General features: G+C 50.1%; 1 protein-coding gene and 1 long non-coding RNA gene across 3 annotated transcripts; one reads left to right on the top strand and one right to left on the bottom strand.

Annotated features, from left to right (window-relative positions):
* Positions 1-22: 22 nt before the first annotated feature.
* On the bottom strand, positions 23-6,675 carry CHST7 (carbohydrate sulfotransferase 7). 2 transcript variants are annotated; one of them, XM_015277762.4, is made up of 2 exons: positions 4,965-6,675; positions 23-4,500 (listed from the first exon to the last, which is right to left on the bottom strand). In XM_015277762.4, the coding sequence occupies exon 1, from the start codon at positions 6,597-6,599 to the stop codon at positions 5,205-5,207; it is 1,395 nt and encodes a 464-aa protein (XP_015133248.1). In that variant the 5' UTR covers positions 6,600-6,675; the 3' UTR covers positions 23-4,500; positions 4,965-5,204. The 2 variants fall into 2 exon arrangements, with proteins under 2 accessions (XP_015133248.1, XP_046762158.1); XM_046906202.1 differs by having other exon boundaries at positions 4,617-6,675.
* On the top strand, positions 6,628-15,650 carry LOC112531510. The gene is made up of 2 exons (XR_005845676.2): positions 6,628-7,039; positions 15,211-15,650. It is a non-coding gene; the product is annotated as an uncharacterized LOC112531510 (long non-coding RNA).
* The last annotated feature ends 506 nt before the right edge of the window (positions 15,651-16,156 follow it).

The raw sequence follows: 16,156 nt of genomic DNA on the forward strand, positions 1-16,156 counted from the left end.
GTCTACAGGGAACACATTAACCTAGAGCAAGGAGCCAAGAGCGGCAAGAGGTTTATTCTCCATGGAAGTATTAAGACAACTACACATAACATCTTGCCAGAAGATAAAGGTTAACTCCTTTTTAATCCAGGAACAAAGGTTTGAGTAATATCAGCTTGATGCGTCCAGTGTGAATGTAGCAGCTTTGATTGTAAGTTCTCAGAAGAGCCAACCTACACAAATATTCTGGTAAGGACTTACTGAGAATCACTTCAAGCTGTGGCTCCAATTTACAATTCATGGTGGAAAATGAAATTCATACTAAACTCCTCAGGAGTATAACTGCAGTCACTCTATTAGAAACAAGCAACTCAAGGCACGACAGGTAGGTGAGAATACCTCTCTGCATGCCAGAATTTGATGTTGTACAAACAAACATTTATCTGGTTATCTGATATGGTAGCATTAAGGCAGCACTTGGAGGAGTTCTGTGGCTTGAGTCACACGGAGCGTGGAAGTTGCTCAATGCAAAAGGATGAATGAACCCCAGAGTGCTCTGTCAGAGCTAGAATGGTACGACTGAAGCCTGAACGGGAAGCTAATAAGCTTGAAAGCTGATTAACATGGAGTTCTTTTTGTGGTTGTTGTTGCTGTTGTGTAATAAACAATCATATAATTATGTGCTTCTGCTAAGGCAAGGTGACAAAGTTTCCAGAAGGAAGTGGTGGCAGGCTGTGCTCTGCACCCACAGGGAGAAATAAGAAGTACACCATACTCAAATCCCGGTAAAAACAAAATGACCAGCATTTTTAAATGATGTGAACTCCAGAACAAACTGCTCCATGTGGAAGCCTGCTCCAGAACCACACCGTTCTTCCAGCTTCCAGGCTAAAGTGATTCACTGCTCACGTACAAATTGCTGTTCTCGTGCCAAAGCTCTCCATGGCATGATTACCTCTCCCCATCACCGCTATTCATTCTGCTGTGCCCTGCTGTCCTCCGTCCACCTTTCCTTTCAGGCTAAGTGGAGTGAACAGCTCTATCTTCTCCAAGGCAGAGGGCTTCTACCGCACTTGATATTTCTCTGTATCTACTAGAAGTCTGAATTAATTCACCCTGAGCATGGGTAATTGAGACACAGAGCGTGGTACTGCCATCATCCATGTGCCTTTCTCACGGGAACACAGAGGTTTGAGAGCGTTCGCTGAAGGTAAGACCAACGCAGATGCTTTCTGGTGTAAAATAAAGACACATAAACATACAAAAGCCACTTTTACTAGCACATGCTAACAGTTTTTTTTGCAAACATTTGGCCAACTGAGAGCAGCAGCAGTAAACACCAAACACGTGCATCCCTTACATGGACGTCATTCCCCCCTGCCCAAACTGGAGTTCTTGTCCCAAAGCGCCACAGTGACAAAAATGACCTCAAAGAGCCATCTCGGAGAGCAGTTGGATGTGGGTGCAACACCACCACAACCCAACCCTGGTTTCAAAGAAGATGCGCTCCTCTGAATTAAGTTCCCCAGAGAGAATTAAACCTTGAGCCCAACAAGAAGAGATTCAGCCTAAATACAGTTAAGGTTTGTCAAAGTTAGACAGTTAGAAACAGGGAGAAAAACTTGGGGGCACCGGGGAAAGCCCCGAGTCCTGTTCATTAACACCAAGAAACGGTGCGCAGGTCATCAGCGGGGCACAACAGCTTGGTGACGGAAGCCAGACTTGCCTGGTGCCAGATACCAAGACAGCATGACTGCAGGCAGTACATCAGGTCCCACGCTCGCAGAAAACCACCGCTTCAGTGCCTTTGGGTCTACAGAGCTCTGTTCTTCACCAAAATGTTGTTTAATTGCATGCCTGTAATAAACCCAGGAGTTCTGCACTGGTTTTCATAATGTGGCTTACTGAAAGCTGCGGCAGTGATGCCTGAAGAGAACTTCATGTAGAAACTCAGAGCTTTTCTCCATACTCGGTGACCGGGGACAGCACTGAGCTGACCAATGCAACACCACAGCTGTTCTGTAAGTGACTTTGCTATCATTCTCCACGGCCATTCCAGCATTGCTCAGTGGATATTGCACCGGGGAGAGCTTTGTGCTGGCAAACAGAAACCAAAGAAATAAACACCTCTGTGCAACGAAAACATCTCCATTGCGTCTGAAGTATGTGAGTACACAGCGTGGGGATCTGCAAGTGATGTGTCAGCACGTGCAAGTAACACAAGGGGCTGTGTGTTTCTTCACTCTGCGCTTTCACCGCTTCTCACAAGCGTGTCACTGCAGTTGTCGCCCAGCAGTTTAAGTACAGATGTAAGGTGGGAACAGAGCACTTAGCAATTCCAGCACGGAAACACCGCTCTTAGAGCACAGCACTTTACATACGATTGGAGGACTTGAGTTTCTGCCTCCCTTAAGGCAAACGCACCATGATCAAAAGTTAAGTACAACCAGATGACAGAAATAACGGCGTAAGCATTTGTCAGTTGTGCTCCCAGTGCCAACTACGACTTAATAGATTAAACCTGTTAATTCATTACATGTAATGTGACACAAGCATAGGCTGTTCCCAAATCTCGGACTAAACCACTAAAGCTCTGTGGCCCAGCACCGACTGATTCCCAGCCTGCCAAGCTCAGCTCAGCTGCAGCATGCTTACCGGTCCCCTGTGTTCTAGAAGATGCCCAGCACAGCAGCAGAGCTTGTTAACCAAGCCACAGAAGAGCAGCCACTGCCAAAGTGCAGCTTAACCCTGGCTGTCCTGCACCCAGCACCCAGCAGGCTGGGTGCCCTTTGAGAGCTCCTCCCACAAAGCTCCAGCGCCCACCCCAATCCCACACATTCCTTCTGTCCTTTCAGGCACAGAGCGATGCTGCTGTTTGACATTGCAATGTTTTTCCTTCAAGGTGCAGGTTACCAGGCCAGCGAGGATGTGCTGTAAACATCCACCACAGTGCTTTAGGAGCAAAGTAGGTGGTGAGCCTCAGCTGTTCTCCTGGGATGGGGGCACTTCAGCAGGTCCTGCCCGGGCTGACGTGCTGCAGTCACAACATCTGCCATTGAGCAATCGCTGTCTAAGCCCTGCTGCTCTTGCACATCCTGCACTCCCACTGCTACTTCTTCATTTCTCAGTTTTGTTTGTTCCCCGCTGATCATTTTACACGGCCTTCTAATAAACTCTCACGCCCTGAATACAAAACAGAAATTGCACTTGCTGTATTTTTATACACTTCGCAGAACAGAGCCTTTCTCATGGTATGCACATACACACACAAGGACAAGAATTAGATCGGGTCTTAGGAGGACAGCTTGGGGTGAGAAAAAAAACTGAATGAACCGCTAACAAAGAGAAATCGCATCAGGAAACAGCTTCTGTGGAGAAAAAAATATATCTTGACACAGAAAATGCATCTGTCACATGTGGGAACTGCTTCAGAAAACACAGGATGGTTTACAATTAGTGGATTTTTTCAGCACTAAGCGTGAGCTTAGGCTGGACGACAACACTTCTCCCAACGAACCAGTAAAAGTGAACCTAAGAGTGTGTTTCCCACAGCTCCCTGTGTCACACCACTGCATCCTGGGCTGGCACGATGAGGTTCTCTGCCAAGGTGAAGTGAGTGCTTAACAGCTGCACCGTACAGTTCCTAGACTGCAACCTGCTGAGCACAGAGCAGCACAAAAAGCATGCTCCTGGCTGCACTTGTTCCCAGCCATGGTGTCAATGCTAACGGCACTGCTCTTGGGTGGGAAGGCCAAGGAAGAAGAGCTACAATAAATTAAGGTTGGCCCTAACACACTGACATGTTTTACAGCGCAATACCCGAAGCATGAAAAACTGCAGCACAATACAAACGCTCCTCGTAAGCTAATGCAACTTCTTTGAGCCACCTTTGTTTCCAGCACGTTATATAAACACGGCTTTGTTCTGAGCCCGGATTATCCTCCATCTGAAGCTCATGTTCTCACTTTGTGCTTGAGGATTGCGTGTCAGCATCTCCACAGCCCTACGTACTCCCGAGGTGCCACTCAGCTGCTGTCAGATTGGAATGGACCCAAGAGCAGCTCCTAAAAAGTTACAGTGAGTGCCCACAAATCACCGTCCAACCTCCTGTCCCCAAGTAAGCAACGGAAAAAAGATACTTGCATACACACACACATGCACACCCTCCTCATACAAGCCCCAGGACGTCTACAGGAAAACAACACCTGAACATCCAAAATGAAACTTAAGGATGTGATGTAGGTTTTTTTTTTTTTCCCTTAAATACAAATTTTCACTCGGGGACCTCTTTTGCCAGGATGGATTTGCCCAGCCTTGTGTGGCAGCCTTTGCTCTGTCCACACGCAGGAGCTACAGCTGAGAGGATGTTATCGCTGGGAGGGGATGTGAGCACGGGAGCCCCGTGCAGCTCATTGTCTCAGCCAGGAAGCTGGGACTGAAAGGCATTCCCTCAGCCGGTTGAGAAAACAAAATGGAAACGTCAAGCATTCGCCTTCCACATAATGTCACTTCCACAGGAATCTGCAAAAAAAAAAAAAAAAAAAAAAGCCACGTTCGCCACTGGTATCACACGTATCAGTCTGTTAGAACACCTTGCTTTAAAAAAGGATTGCAGTCTACTTCAGAAAAGTGCATACTTTCTGGAACAAATGTCCTCAAGACACAGAAGCAGACAAACGCTCCCGCTGCTCCTCCCGGTGCTCCGAGGGCAGGGCTGCAGGTGGGGGCTGAGGGAGGTGCGGGCACTGCCTGTCCCACGGCTTCAGGGCAACCAGGCCATGGGCACGGCGGCTCCTGCCAGGCGTGGGCAGTCAGATCCCACAGGGAGTTCCACAGATGCCTTCTTCACGCGTTGTTGTAAGAGCGATACAACGGAACCAGATGCGCTTTACGCTCTGGAAAGGGCGATGCTCTCACATGAGTCCTCCGATTGTTTGCTCGGAGTCTTTGTTTTCATCAGTTTGATACAAGTTTTAAGAACTTACAACTCTTGGTACGCCAGTTTCGTGTCCAGTAGGCCTCGGAGCTCGATGCCGTCCCGTGAGGACCTCTCCTACCAAACACACCTCAGAACTCTTAGAAGCGCGTCCCCGCTGTCCCCTCAGCGCTTGGCGGCCGTCCCCAACGCCTCTTCGGAGCAGGCGGCCAGATCTTGCCGCCCAACGGCCACGCGGCACAAGGCCGCCTCGCCCCTCGCCGGCTGCCGGCGGGTCCCCGCGCGTCCCCTACCGCCGCTCCCCGGCGCTGAGCGGGTACGCGAGCAGGCTCATGGCCTCGCCGCACGCCGCCTCCACCTGCCGCACCTGCTGGCGGCTGAGGCGCTCCCGCCAGGCGTGCACGGCCTCCCGCGCGTCGCGGGCGGAGATGAGGAAGGGCCGCTCGGAGGAGTAGGCGGCGCCGCGGGTCATGTTGACCACGAAGGCCTCCATGGCGGGCGGCACGGGCAGGCCGGCGAAGCGCAGCAGGCGGCGCAGCTGAGCGCGGGGCTCCCGCACCAGGTCCTCGTAGCGCAGCTGCGTGTAGCGGCGGCGCAGCGCGGCGGGGTTGCGGCGGGCCAGCAGCAGGTCGCGGAGCCACGCCTGGCAGATCACCTCCAGCGCTCCGCCGAGGAAGAACTCGGCGCGGTGCTGCCCGGGGGCCCGCCCGGCGCCCAGCAGCCCCAGGCCGGGCGGGAGCGGGGGCTGCTGCGGGCGAGGCGGCCCGCGGGGCTCGGCGCGGTGCCGGCTGCGCAGCACCTGGATGCTCTCGCGGAGCAGCGCCTGCTTGGCCTTCAGGCGCGAGTTGTGGACGGCGCGCGGGTCGCGGAAGAGCTGCACCACGCGCAGGTTGAGGCCGGGCTCCCGCAGCAGCGGCAGCAGCGCGCCCAGCTCCAGCAGCCGCACGTCCTTGATGACCACCACCGGGTACTTGCGGCACTCGGCCTCCAGCTCGCGCAGCGCCCGCGGCGGGCAGCGCTGCTCGCAGGCGGCGCCGTCCACCAGGCCGATCTCGCGGCGGGGCCGCGGCGCGGCGGGGCAGAGCGGCGCCGAGCAGATCACCTTGTTGGTCCGCCAGCCGAAGATGCCGGCCGTGGTCAGGTTGGCGGCGGGCGGCGCGGCGCCCAGCGGGTCGCGGGGGCCGGCGGGGGCGGCGTAGAGGCGCAGCACGGAGAAGTCGCAGCGGAAGAGGGCGCGCAGCATGTCGCGCAGGGCGCCCTGCAGGCTGAGCGCGTCGCCGGGGTACAGCGCCTGCCACAGGTGCCACATGGGCTCGTAGAGGTAGAAGACGTCGGGGTGCTGGTTGAACAGCTCCCCCAGGAAGGACGAGCCCGTGCGCCAGGTGGCGTGCAGGTAGATGTGCCGCTTGCCCGCCCCGCTGCCGTTGCCCGCCGCCGCCGCCGCCTCCTCCTCCTCCTCGTCGTCGCCGGGCGGCGGCGGGCGCTGCTCCCAGCCCCACTCGCTCAGCGCCTCCTCCAGGCTGGGGCAGCGCCGCAGCAGCGGCTCCTCGTCCGCCCGCGCCCGCCGGGCTCCGTAGTCCAGCACGTAGGGCACCAGCAGCAGCAGCAGCAGCGTGTAGAGCGCCAGCAGCAGCGCCAAGCGGCGGTGCTCCCCCCGCCAGCACCACCGCCGACGGCCCTTCATGGCGGGGGGAGGAGGGGGGGAGCTGCCCGAGAGCGAGCGGCCGCCGCCGCACCGGCTCTCGGGGAAGGAGGCGAATACTCGGCGGCGGGGGTGTGGGCTCGGGGCGGCCCTCCCGCCGGGAGCACGCCCACGGGCACGCCGGCCACGGCCGCCGCCTCACGGCGCCGCGTGGAACCGCCGCAGCTGCCCCCGCCGACCCGCCTGAGGCGCTGCCCCGACCTCGGGGCTCTGCCGATCCGCGGGGTGCCTCCTCGCTGCGTCCTCGCTGCCCCAGCGCCCGCCCGGCGGGAGGAGCGCTGCGGTGCGCCCCTCAGCACAGGGGGAGTGTCGGCCGGAGCTGAGGAGGCGGGCTGGGTCCTGCGGGCTCCGTTAGCTGTCCAGAGAGAGAACGCGCCGCAGTGATGGGAAGAATGCGAATGCCTCTTTAGAGGCGGGTCTGGGTAAGCGGCAGCTATTCCAGCCTGCTGTGGGTTTCAGAAGTCTCAGCCGCGTTTTTGTTTCGGTGCTCGCGGCGGCTGGGTGCGGGCATCTGTGCGCAGCCTGAAGTGGGCGCTGCCGCGGGACGGCCGGCCTTCCTGGTGTCCCCTCGTACCGATCGCTGGTTAACTACGTGAGGACACGGTGCTACCTCCTCAGGCTTAGGGTGTCGCCTCTTTTAGGCTTCTAAGAGCAGATGAAATACATCTGTTCGTTCGAGATGGAAGTCAATGAGGTGTTGACTTCGTGTATAACCCCCTGCAGGGAGCCTGCTGCAGCTGGGGGTTGGAGCAGATGATCTTCATAGAATCATAGAATCATAGAGTTACTCAGGTTGGAAAGGACCTTAAAGATCATTAAGTCCAACCGCAGGCTAACTACTACCTTAACAACCCTCTGCTAAATCGTATCTCTGAGCACCACATCCAAATGGCTCTTAAGCACATCCAGGGATGGTGACTCAACCGTCTCCCTGGGGAGCCTATTCCAGTGTTTAACCACCCTTTCTGTAAAGAAGTGTTTCCTAACGTCCAATCTAAACTTGCCTTGGCGCAACTTGAGGCCATTTCCCCTCGTCACCTGTTAGTAGTGAGAAGAGACCAACCCCGCTCTCACTGTAAACACCTTTCAGGTACTGGAAGAGAGTAATAAGGTCTCTCCTCAGCCTCCTCTTCCCCAGACTAAACAGCCCCAGCTCCCTCAGCTTCTCCTCATAGGGCTGATTTTCCAAGCCCTTTGCAAGCCTCATTGCCCTTCTCTGGACCTGCTCCGGTACCTCCATGTCCTTCTTGTACTGAGGTGCCCAAAACTGAACACAGTACTCGAGGTGAGGCCTCACCAATGCCGAGTACAGGGGCAGGATGATTTCCCTAGTCCTGCTCACCACACCATTCCTGATACAAGCCAGGATGCCATTGGCCTTCTTGGCCACCTGGGCACACTGCTGGCTCATATTCAGCTGACTGTCCAACAGTACACCAAGGTCCCTTTCCATCAGGCAGCTTTCCAGCCACACTTCCCCAAGCCTGTAGGGTTGCCTGGGGTTGTTGTGACCAAAATGCAGGACCCGACACTTGGTCCTATTGAAACTCATGCTGTTAACCTTGGCCCATCGATCCAGTCTATCCGGGTCCCTCTGTAGTGCCCTTTTCCCCTCTGGCAGATCAGCACTCCCTCCCTCCATCAGCTGACTCCATCAGCTTGGTGTCGTCTGCAAATTTACTGAGGGTGCACTCAATCCCCTCATTTCAATCATTAATGAAGATGTTAAACAGAAGCGGCCCCAGCACTGAACCTTGGGGGACACCGCTCGTGACCGACCGCCAACTGGATTCAACTCCATTGACCACGACTCTTTGGGCCTGGCCATCCAGCCAGTGCTTCACCCAGCAGAGCGTACACCCATCCAGACCATGGGCAGCCAGCTTCTCCACGAGGATGTTGTGGGGGACAGTGTCAAAGGCCTTACTGAAGTCCAGGTAGACCACATCAACAGCCTGACCCTCAATCACTAAGCGGGTCACCTTGTCATAGAATGAAATCAGGTTTGTCAGAGGGGATCTACCGTTTGTAAACCCATGCTGACTGGGCCTGATCCCCTGATCCATGATGGTTCCTGAGATTATTCGTTCTATAACCTTCTCGGACACCGAGGTGAGACTGATAGGCCTGTAGCTACCAGGATCATCTTTCCGGCCCTTTTTGAAGGTGGGCATCACATTTGCCAGTTTCCAGTGCACCAGGACATCCCCAGTTAGCCAGGAAGACATCCCCGGTTCCCCAGGCATAGGCCCCTCCCAACCCCTGCAGTTCTGTGATTCAAGTGCTTGAATTCCAACACTCGGCATCAAAATGCACAGCACACCTGCAGGTGCTCACAGGTGGATCCCATGTTCTTGGTGGAACATGGATGCCGTGTTCCTGGTTAAGGTGAGCATCTGGCAGGAAAGTGACATCCCTGTCCTGCCAACTGTGTGGTAGTGGATGGTGTCCCAGGAAGAGAACAATCTTTAAGCACGGCACACAGTGAAGTTCAGCTGCAATAACACAGCTCTCACATACATACGTGATGTTTCCACCTCCAGAGCAGTCTGTACACTGTGTGTTCACCTGTGGTGAGGCACACAGCCTAGCGTTAGTCACCAACATCAAACATGGCTGTGTGGAAATGACACATTAGCCATAGATGTTTTAAGAAATGCTCTCTGTACTGTGAAAGTGTATAGATACAGAGCTTACAACTGCAGTGCATTTATCTGCCTGGATGTGTAGGTATAATATATATTATAGAATCATAGAATAGCCTGGGTTGAAAAGGACCACAATGATCACCTAGTTTTAACACCCCCTGCTATGGGCAGGGTTGCCAACCACCAGACCAGGCTGCCCAGAGCCACACCCAGCCTGGCCTTGAATGCCTCCAGGGATACAGCATCCACAACCTCCTTGGGCAACCTGTTCCAGTGCGTCACCACCCTCTGAGTGAAAAACTTCCTCCTGATATCTAACCTAAACCTCCCCTATCTCAGTTTAAGACCATTCCCCCTTGTCCTATCACTATCCACCCTTGTAAACAGCCGTTCCCCCTCCTGTTTATATGCTCCTTTCAAGTACTGGGAGGCCACAATGAGGTCTCCCCGGAGCCTTCTCTTCTCCAAGCGAAAGAAGCCCAGTTCCCTCAACCTTTCCTCATAGGAGAGGTGCTCCAGCCCTCTGATCATCTTAGTGGCCCTCCTTATTTCAGATTTATTGGGTAACATAAGAGGGATACAGAGTGATGCAGGAGAAAAAGCATGTTTCTGCCCTACCTAGGTGAGGAGCCAGCCGCCTGCCTGCTAACACTCTCCTTGACCTCTGCTAAATAAGTGTTAAAGACTTGGCTTCCTGTAGTTTATGATGTGCTGAGTGAGGAGATGGAGCCAAACAAGACTCCTGGGTTCCAGAGCAGAATAATGTACAAAAATCTGAAAGGAAATTCTGCCCCAACATATATTTCCCTATTTAGATTCACTGTGGCTTTGGGCTTTTTAAACAGCAAGATAAATCAGTCTGAGCTTCAGCTCCTGCTGTGTCACAGCCAGAATTTCATTTAGAACTTCTTAGCTACAGGAGGATGACAGAATAAAAGCACTTTTGTCAGTACTAGGCCACGGACTTGCCAAAAAACCTTGACCTATGCAAAGAACATGCTCACCTAGTATTTTAGGGAGCTCTAGCACATTTGACTTGTGTGGCATGATAATAATTTGGGAGGATTTACCAACACACCAAGATGCAGATGAGGATGGATAAATGTGAGTTACTGAGGTTGTCCCTTTGTAAGTCATGTAGGAGTAAGACGGCCTGCCAGATCAATGAGAGACCATAGAAATAAAAGTATGCCTGCACTGCACTGAACTTTTTCAGACAATGGAGCTACAGACTTCTGTGGCAGCTGTTCTGGAAAACAAGGCACAGATCACTTTACCACAGGCTAATATAAAAACATAGGAAGCTCTTGAAAGACTATCAAACCAAAAAAGAATCACAACGAATGCTCTGTCCTATGCCTTCATAGTGAGGTTCCTGTGCTGAAGCAGGATCATCCTGAAAATGTTCACTTTAGTTCTTTTAGGTTTGAGCTTTTTTGGAGTGGAGAGAGAGCGGGAATCCCACCACAGCTACCATCATAGAGTAGCCCATGTTGGAAGGGATACTTAAGGATCATCAAGTCCAACCCTTTTCTCCACACATGGCCACCCAAAAATCAGACCATCTGTCTGAGAACACTGTCCAGATGCCTCTTGAACTCCAGCTTTGTGCAGTGACCGCTGCCCCAGAAAGCCTGTTCCAGTACCTGACTACTCTCTGGTGAAGAACCTTAGGGTTCTAAAAGAGTTTGAGAGCTGGGAGGAGATCAGCCCTGGCTTTCAGTTTGACTTGAGTTTGTTCTGTCTTCAACACTAATAGTAGCAATAAGGGGGATGATCTTCCCGTATTAACCTTTTTTTCCTATGATTCATAAAGACACTATTTAAATAGATGATCTTCATTTTCTTCCAAGAGCACGATAACTCAGTGTGTGAGAAAGGCAGACAGATTCTTTGTTCAAACATGAAGCAGCCTGGCTGGCATCTGACTTCTGCCATTTTTTGGTGATAATTCTTTGTTTCATGCTATTTTATAAAGAAAAAGAGGGACAAAATAGACATGTTCTGCATAGTTTAGTGTAGCAGTATTTCCATTCTGGTTTCCAAGTTTGTCCCTGAAAGCACTGGCTGTTTTTAACCTGATATAGCATTGGCTTCCTGTGTATTATCTAACTTGATTTTTGCTCTTCCGTCTCCCACAGCTCTTCAACTGACAAGAAAGCCTGTAAATGTTGGAACACTGCGCTTCAGCCCCAGAATCATTTTTATCTTCTCAGCAGAGGCTTTAAAATAGAACTAGTTGCCTCTGTATCAGTTCATTTTTTTGGATCATGAATGCTCTTGTCATTTCCAGAAGGCACTTTCTGATTAAAAATAGCTTGATTATCTGATAAAATTAAATGTGCTTTGCAAGAGGAGCATTGGCCTCACACATCCTGGCTGCTAATGAGCACGGTGCTTGCAAACATCACCACTACAGGCTTCATCCAAACGGAAGCCCATGGTTAATGACAGCTTTCAAAGCTTAAAGAAGCCAACAAGATAGGACAGCGTTTTCGTGTAACTGTTTTTTACTTTTATGAAGGTTCTTTGTCATCGGGGGTTTCAACATGTGAGGCAGTACGTGCTTTGCATACAGGACCGGTCCTAATAGGTCACAGTTAGGAAGGAGTGCGTTGAGGGTAGCAGGATGCCTGGTGGCGTGAGAACCAGGTGGGTCAGCATGGGGTTTGCTGCAGTGGAATTTCCCTGAAGCAGAATAGAGGCAGAGCCTGCAGGAGACCTGAAATATACTGCAGGGCGTTGGGGAGACTGGGTGGAGAACTAGAGGAGATGCTGAAAGTGGAAAGTGAGAGAAAAGGAGTAGCAGAAAGGTGAAGAGACTGTAGCAAAGGGCTACAGTACTGGCTGAGAACTGGTAGAGAGCTTTTAAAAAAGAAAAATGATGATTCCTTTTCTGACACCAGTGACCCTGTGAGCTCCTCTTACTTCCTGTAAGAAAGGAAGGAAGATAATGCCCTCGCTGAAAGTGATAGAAGATGCTACTAGGAAATACAACAAGAAAATGCAGGAGGTGGAAGGCAAAGCAAAGTAAGATGCGTATTGGTGGAGGTTCAACACGAAGGCCAAAGGAGAAATCTGTTATTTCTTACAGTGGAAATCCAGAAAAAAACAGTTAAGTAGCAGTGAAAAAAAGTGAGCATGTATTCCGTGCTCAAACTCAATGATAATACAGCTTGGGTATTTCCATGGATGAGTCTAATTTGAGCTATTTAAGGTTCTTCATAGCAGAGTATGCCCTATTATCCCATTAACAGTGACAGAGTAAACTTGCAGCCCAGCAGTGCGCATCTGCTGCATGAATAACCTGCACCTCCTGAAAGCCTCTCCATGCCTGGCAGTTTGCAGTAGCTGCTGAACAAGAGTTATTCTAACAGGAACGTGTTTGGGGTCTCACCTCAGCACTAAAATGGATCTGATACCATAATTGATAATGGCAGAAACCACAAATCTTTTTGTTTTCTCTCGATGTTGCAGATATGCTATTGCTGAATTAGAGATGCTGATGAAGAATAACAGCAAGCTTTTGCAACTCAAGTTAAACCACCGCGTCTGTATAATTAGGGAACCAAATCTTTGACAGTTCAGTCAAGCGAAACATTGAGACTATTTTTAACGGGGGATTTTTTTTTCCAAAAATTCCTCTGACAGCTATTGCTACAAAATACGTGCAGGTCTTCTGTGCTTTGTAACTCAACACTTTCACGGGCAGAGTATAATATACATCAGGCATTTGGTAACCGCAGTTTGCGTAGTCAGAACTGAAGTGGCAGTAGGAAGTAAAGGCTGCAGTAGGTATCAGCACCTTGGCAGAAAACGACCGAGGAGGACAACATGCTTACAGTAACTTGTTGTGAAGGGAGGACTTCTTAAGTTTGCCCAGGGCAGTTCTTTGTGTGCAAACTTTAACTGTCAGGCTCTACGCTGCTTTAGTTCTGTAGGCAGTACAATGCAATTTTAGGCTGCACACAACACTGGGAACTGTCTTACAGATTTTGCTGAAGCTTTAGTACAGATGTCATCTGCTCCTTTGCTCTCACATTATCTTCACTTGTACCATACCTATCAGAAAAGTGAAGAGCAAACCCACAAACTCAACTCATTAAACAACTGGGTGAGCAGAAGAAAACCACAAAGTAAAAGGTCACTACGTAATTACAGGATATAGTAGCTGGTTGACAGATGAGATACAACTAATGTTCCAGCTGAACAACAACGACAGAAAAGTTGCATATAGTTGCAGAGCTCCTGTGCGAGTTAATGGGATCTGTTCAGATAGAAATCACCTAAATTCAGGCTCGCCTCAGTGTAATCTCTGCAATATGCCTCATGTTCTTCACCCAGGATAAATTCCTGCCCATTCTGCTTTTAGGTTATCTAAAGAAATGTTCTGGGAAAACCTGATCTCTGCGCCTCCTGGAATTATCCTCTAACCAGGCAGGCTTCCTGCATCACGCATTAGCTGCTGCGCTTGGTTGTACGGAGAAAAGCATGTAGGCATTACTGGCAGTAGGATTGAATGGGTCAAATCAGGCTGTTCCGGTTTGCTGTCCATGACAATCACTAGCCAAGCAGATACTAAAATGTTCCCCACACCTCTGTTCTGCATTCAAGAAACTTTGTCCTTCCTTCACTCCCTTTAGTCTTCTTACCTAAGGGCATTGTCTGCTTATCCTCCTGGTGAAGGGTGCAGTCCCCAGCCCTGGGGAAGAGCCCTGTTCCACCTGAGGCTGAAGTGCTGCCAAGGTAAACAGCAACAGCAGGTTTTCCACATCTGTTTTGATACTGGGGAGAAATGGAAGGAAGCCCCTGTTTTACATCTTGTTTTGACAAATTGCCATACTTTGTGGTTTTACTGTTCGCTTGTGTGTTGTTTTGTTCTTTTTTTTAAATATATATATTTCCCCTTCGATGTACTAAGAAATACCTCCTGAAAACACAGTAAGACCACTGCTAAGCCTGAAGATTTGGCAAAATTGTCAAATATTTCAAGTATTTGAAACCAATGCCACAGCAGCATCCATCTGCATTCTGACACGCTGCTCAGGCAGGATGCCTTTGGTCTGGACGTTTCCTACAGATGGCCCTGGGCTAGGCTGAGGCGGAGCCCTGGGCAGGTTGCAGGGAGCCCTGCTGGGCAGGCAGGGAGGTGTGCGGGTAATCTCAGGGGATGGCACTTGGTAAATGATGATTTTCTGTGCTCTTGGCTTTCATTTCTGCCACCAGGCACTTTGAGGGATGTGCTGGACACCCACTCACACCTGAGCTGACTCACTGCTCTAGGGCTCAGGCTCTCCCACCTGTGCTCGCTAATAACTGCTGAAAGGACAGAAATCCCCAGTGTGTTACTGTTGGGGTTAGTATACAGTTGGTGTATGTGTATATTCTCCTCACATTCCCAAAGTAAACATAGCATCACTGTCACATGGGTGTATCTTCTCTTGGCATCCTTGGTGTACCACCAGCTCTCACTGACAGTCATCACAGGCATCGGACTGAGCCATGCCTGGAGTTTTGGGATACTTTAGTCTCTGTGCCTTTCTTGACCTATTTTGTCACTCTTCTTTCAAGACTGTTTTTTTTTTCCTTCCCTAATTTACAGCCTCAGTTCTCTCCACCCAAGAGTACTTTGGGTTTTGATGTATCTCACCTTACAGCACCGATAAAAAGGTCTGTTGAAGGACACTGTAAACCAATGCTTTTCAGTAGTTTGGCTTAACTGCCTTCCATAGGGTCCATATGATGGCTAGGGAGCCTGATATTTACTCTGCAAGGAAGTCAAATGGATTGGTTTGTTTAAATGTTCTGCCTGGGATCTAAGGTGCCCTGTGTCTATTTACTTGGTTAATTTATCTTTGTCCTGTGGGAGACCTGAAAAAAATGGAGTCTGTCTTTAGATAGCTCCTGAAAAAACAACTAATTAAAATTATCTGTGTTTGTTTTAGGAAACCTGTTTTCCACCCCTACGTGATCCAAATAAGAGCTCCCTGCGACCTGAGAGCCAACCTTGCATTTTGCAGGACTGAGTCTTTCTGCCTTGACCACAATTCTTTCTGCTCCGTGATGCGCTAAAGCACAAAGCATGTAACGTCTTTCCTGATCTAATTAGTGATGCCTCCATCTGTCTCGTGGTGAAAGTAACTGGCATCAACACCAAGCTACATGGCTTTGTTGTCTCTCTGTCCTTCAGCCTTTCTGTACTCGTGTAACATGTCACCTGTTGAGAGAAATGTGGATTATTACCTATTTCTGATGTAGAACACTGCGTGGAGAGGCATACAATAAAATACAATAAAATTAAATCATGAAAAGATGTCATCAAAGCACCGCTACATCATATCATTAAAGCTAAGTTGCAATAAAAACAATTCAAATTCAAATGAAATTGAAGTCAGGTCTTATGTTGTCTCTTTTATTATTTTTATACTATCCCCAGCACAGTAAATTCAATGTAACAACCAGTCAGTTAATACCAAGATTGCCATTCCTTATATAAATTCTAAACATGACTTTGAGTTTGATCAAGAAACCTAGGCTAGGACTGGAGAATTCTAGTGAGTAAATATAAGATGCAGCTGAACGGAAAAGCAGAACTACTCTTTTTTTGCACCAGAAACTCAGGCCCGATTACAGAACTCCCTTCAGTTTTTGCTGTGAGGGGTTTTTGCTATGATGACAGGATATTCATGTTATTCTCATATTACTGCCACTGTGCCTTTATAATACAAACACCGGCAAAGTCATTTCAGTAGCAATCTTAGCAGCCCTTAATTAAACAAGAGCACTTGGCAGCCTCTGATCTCTAGGTGATTTTAGATGTGCAAAACAGCACAGAGGCTGCCTTTATGAAACGGTTTACAATAACGTTAAATCTGGGGGAATTTTTCTCAC

The sequence above is a fragment of the Gallus gallus genome, chromosome 1 (assembly GCF_016699485.2).
Source record: "Gallus gallus isolate bGalGal1 chromosome 1, bGalGal1.mat.broiler.GRCg7b, whole genome shotgun sequence".
In the NCBI taxonomy this organism is placed as follows: Eukaryota; Metazoa; Chordata; class Aves; order Galliformes; family Phasianidae; genus Gallus; species Gallus gallus.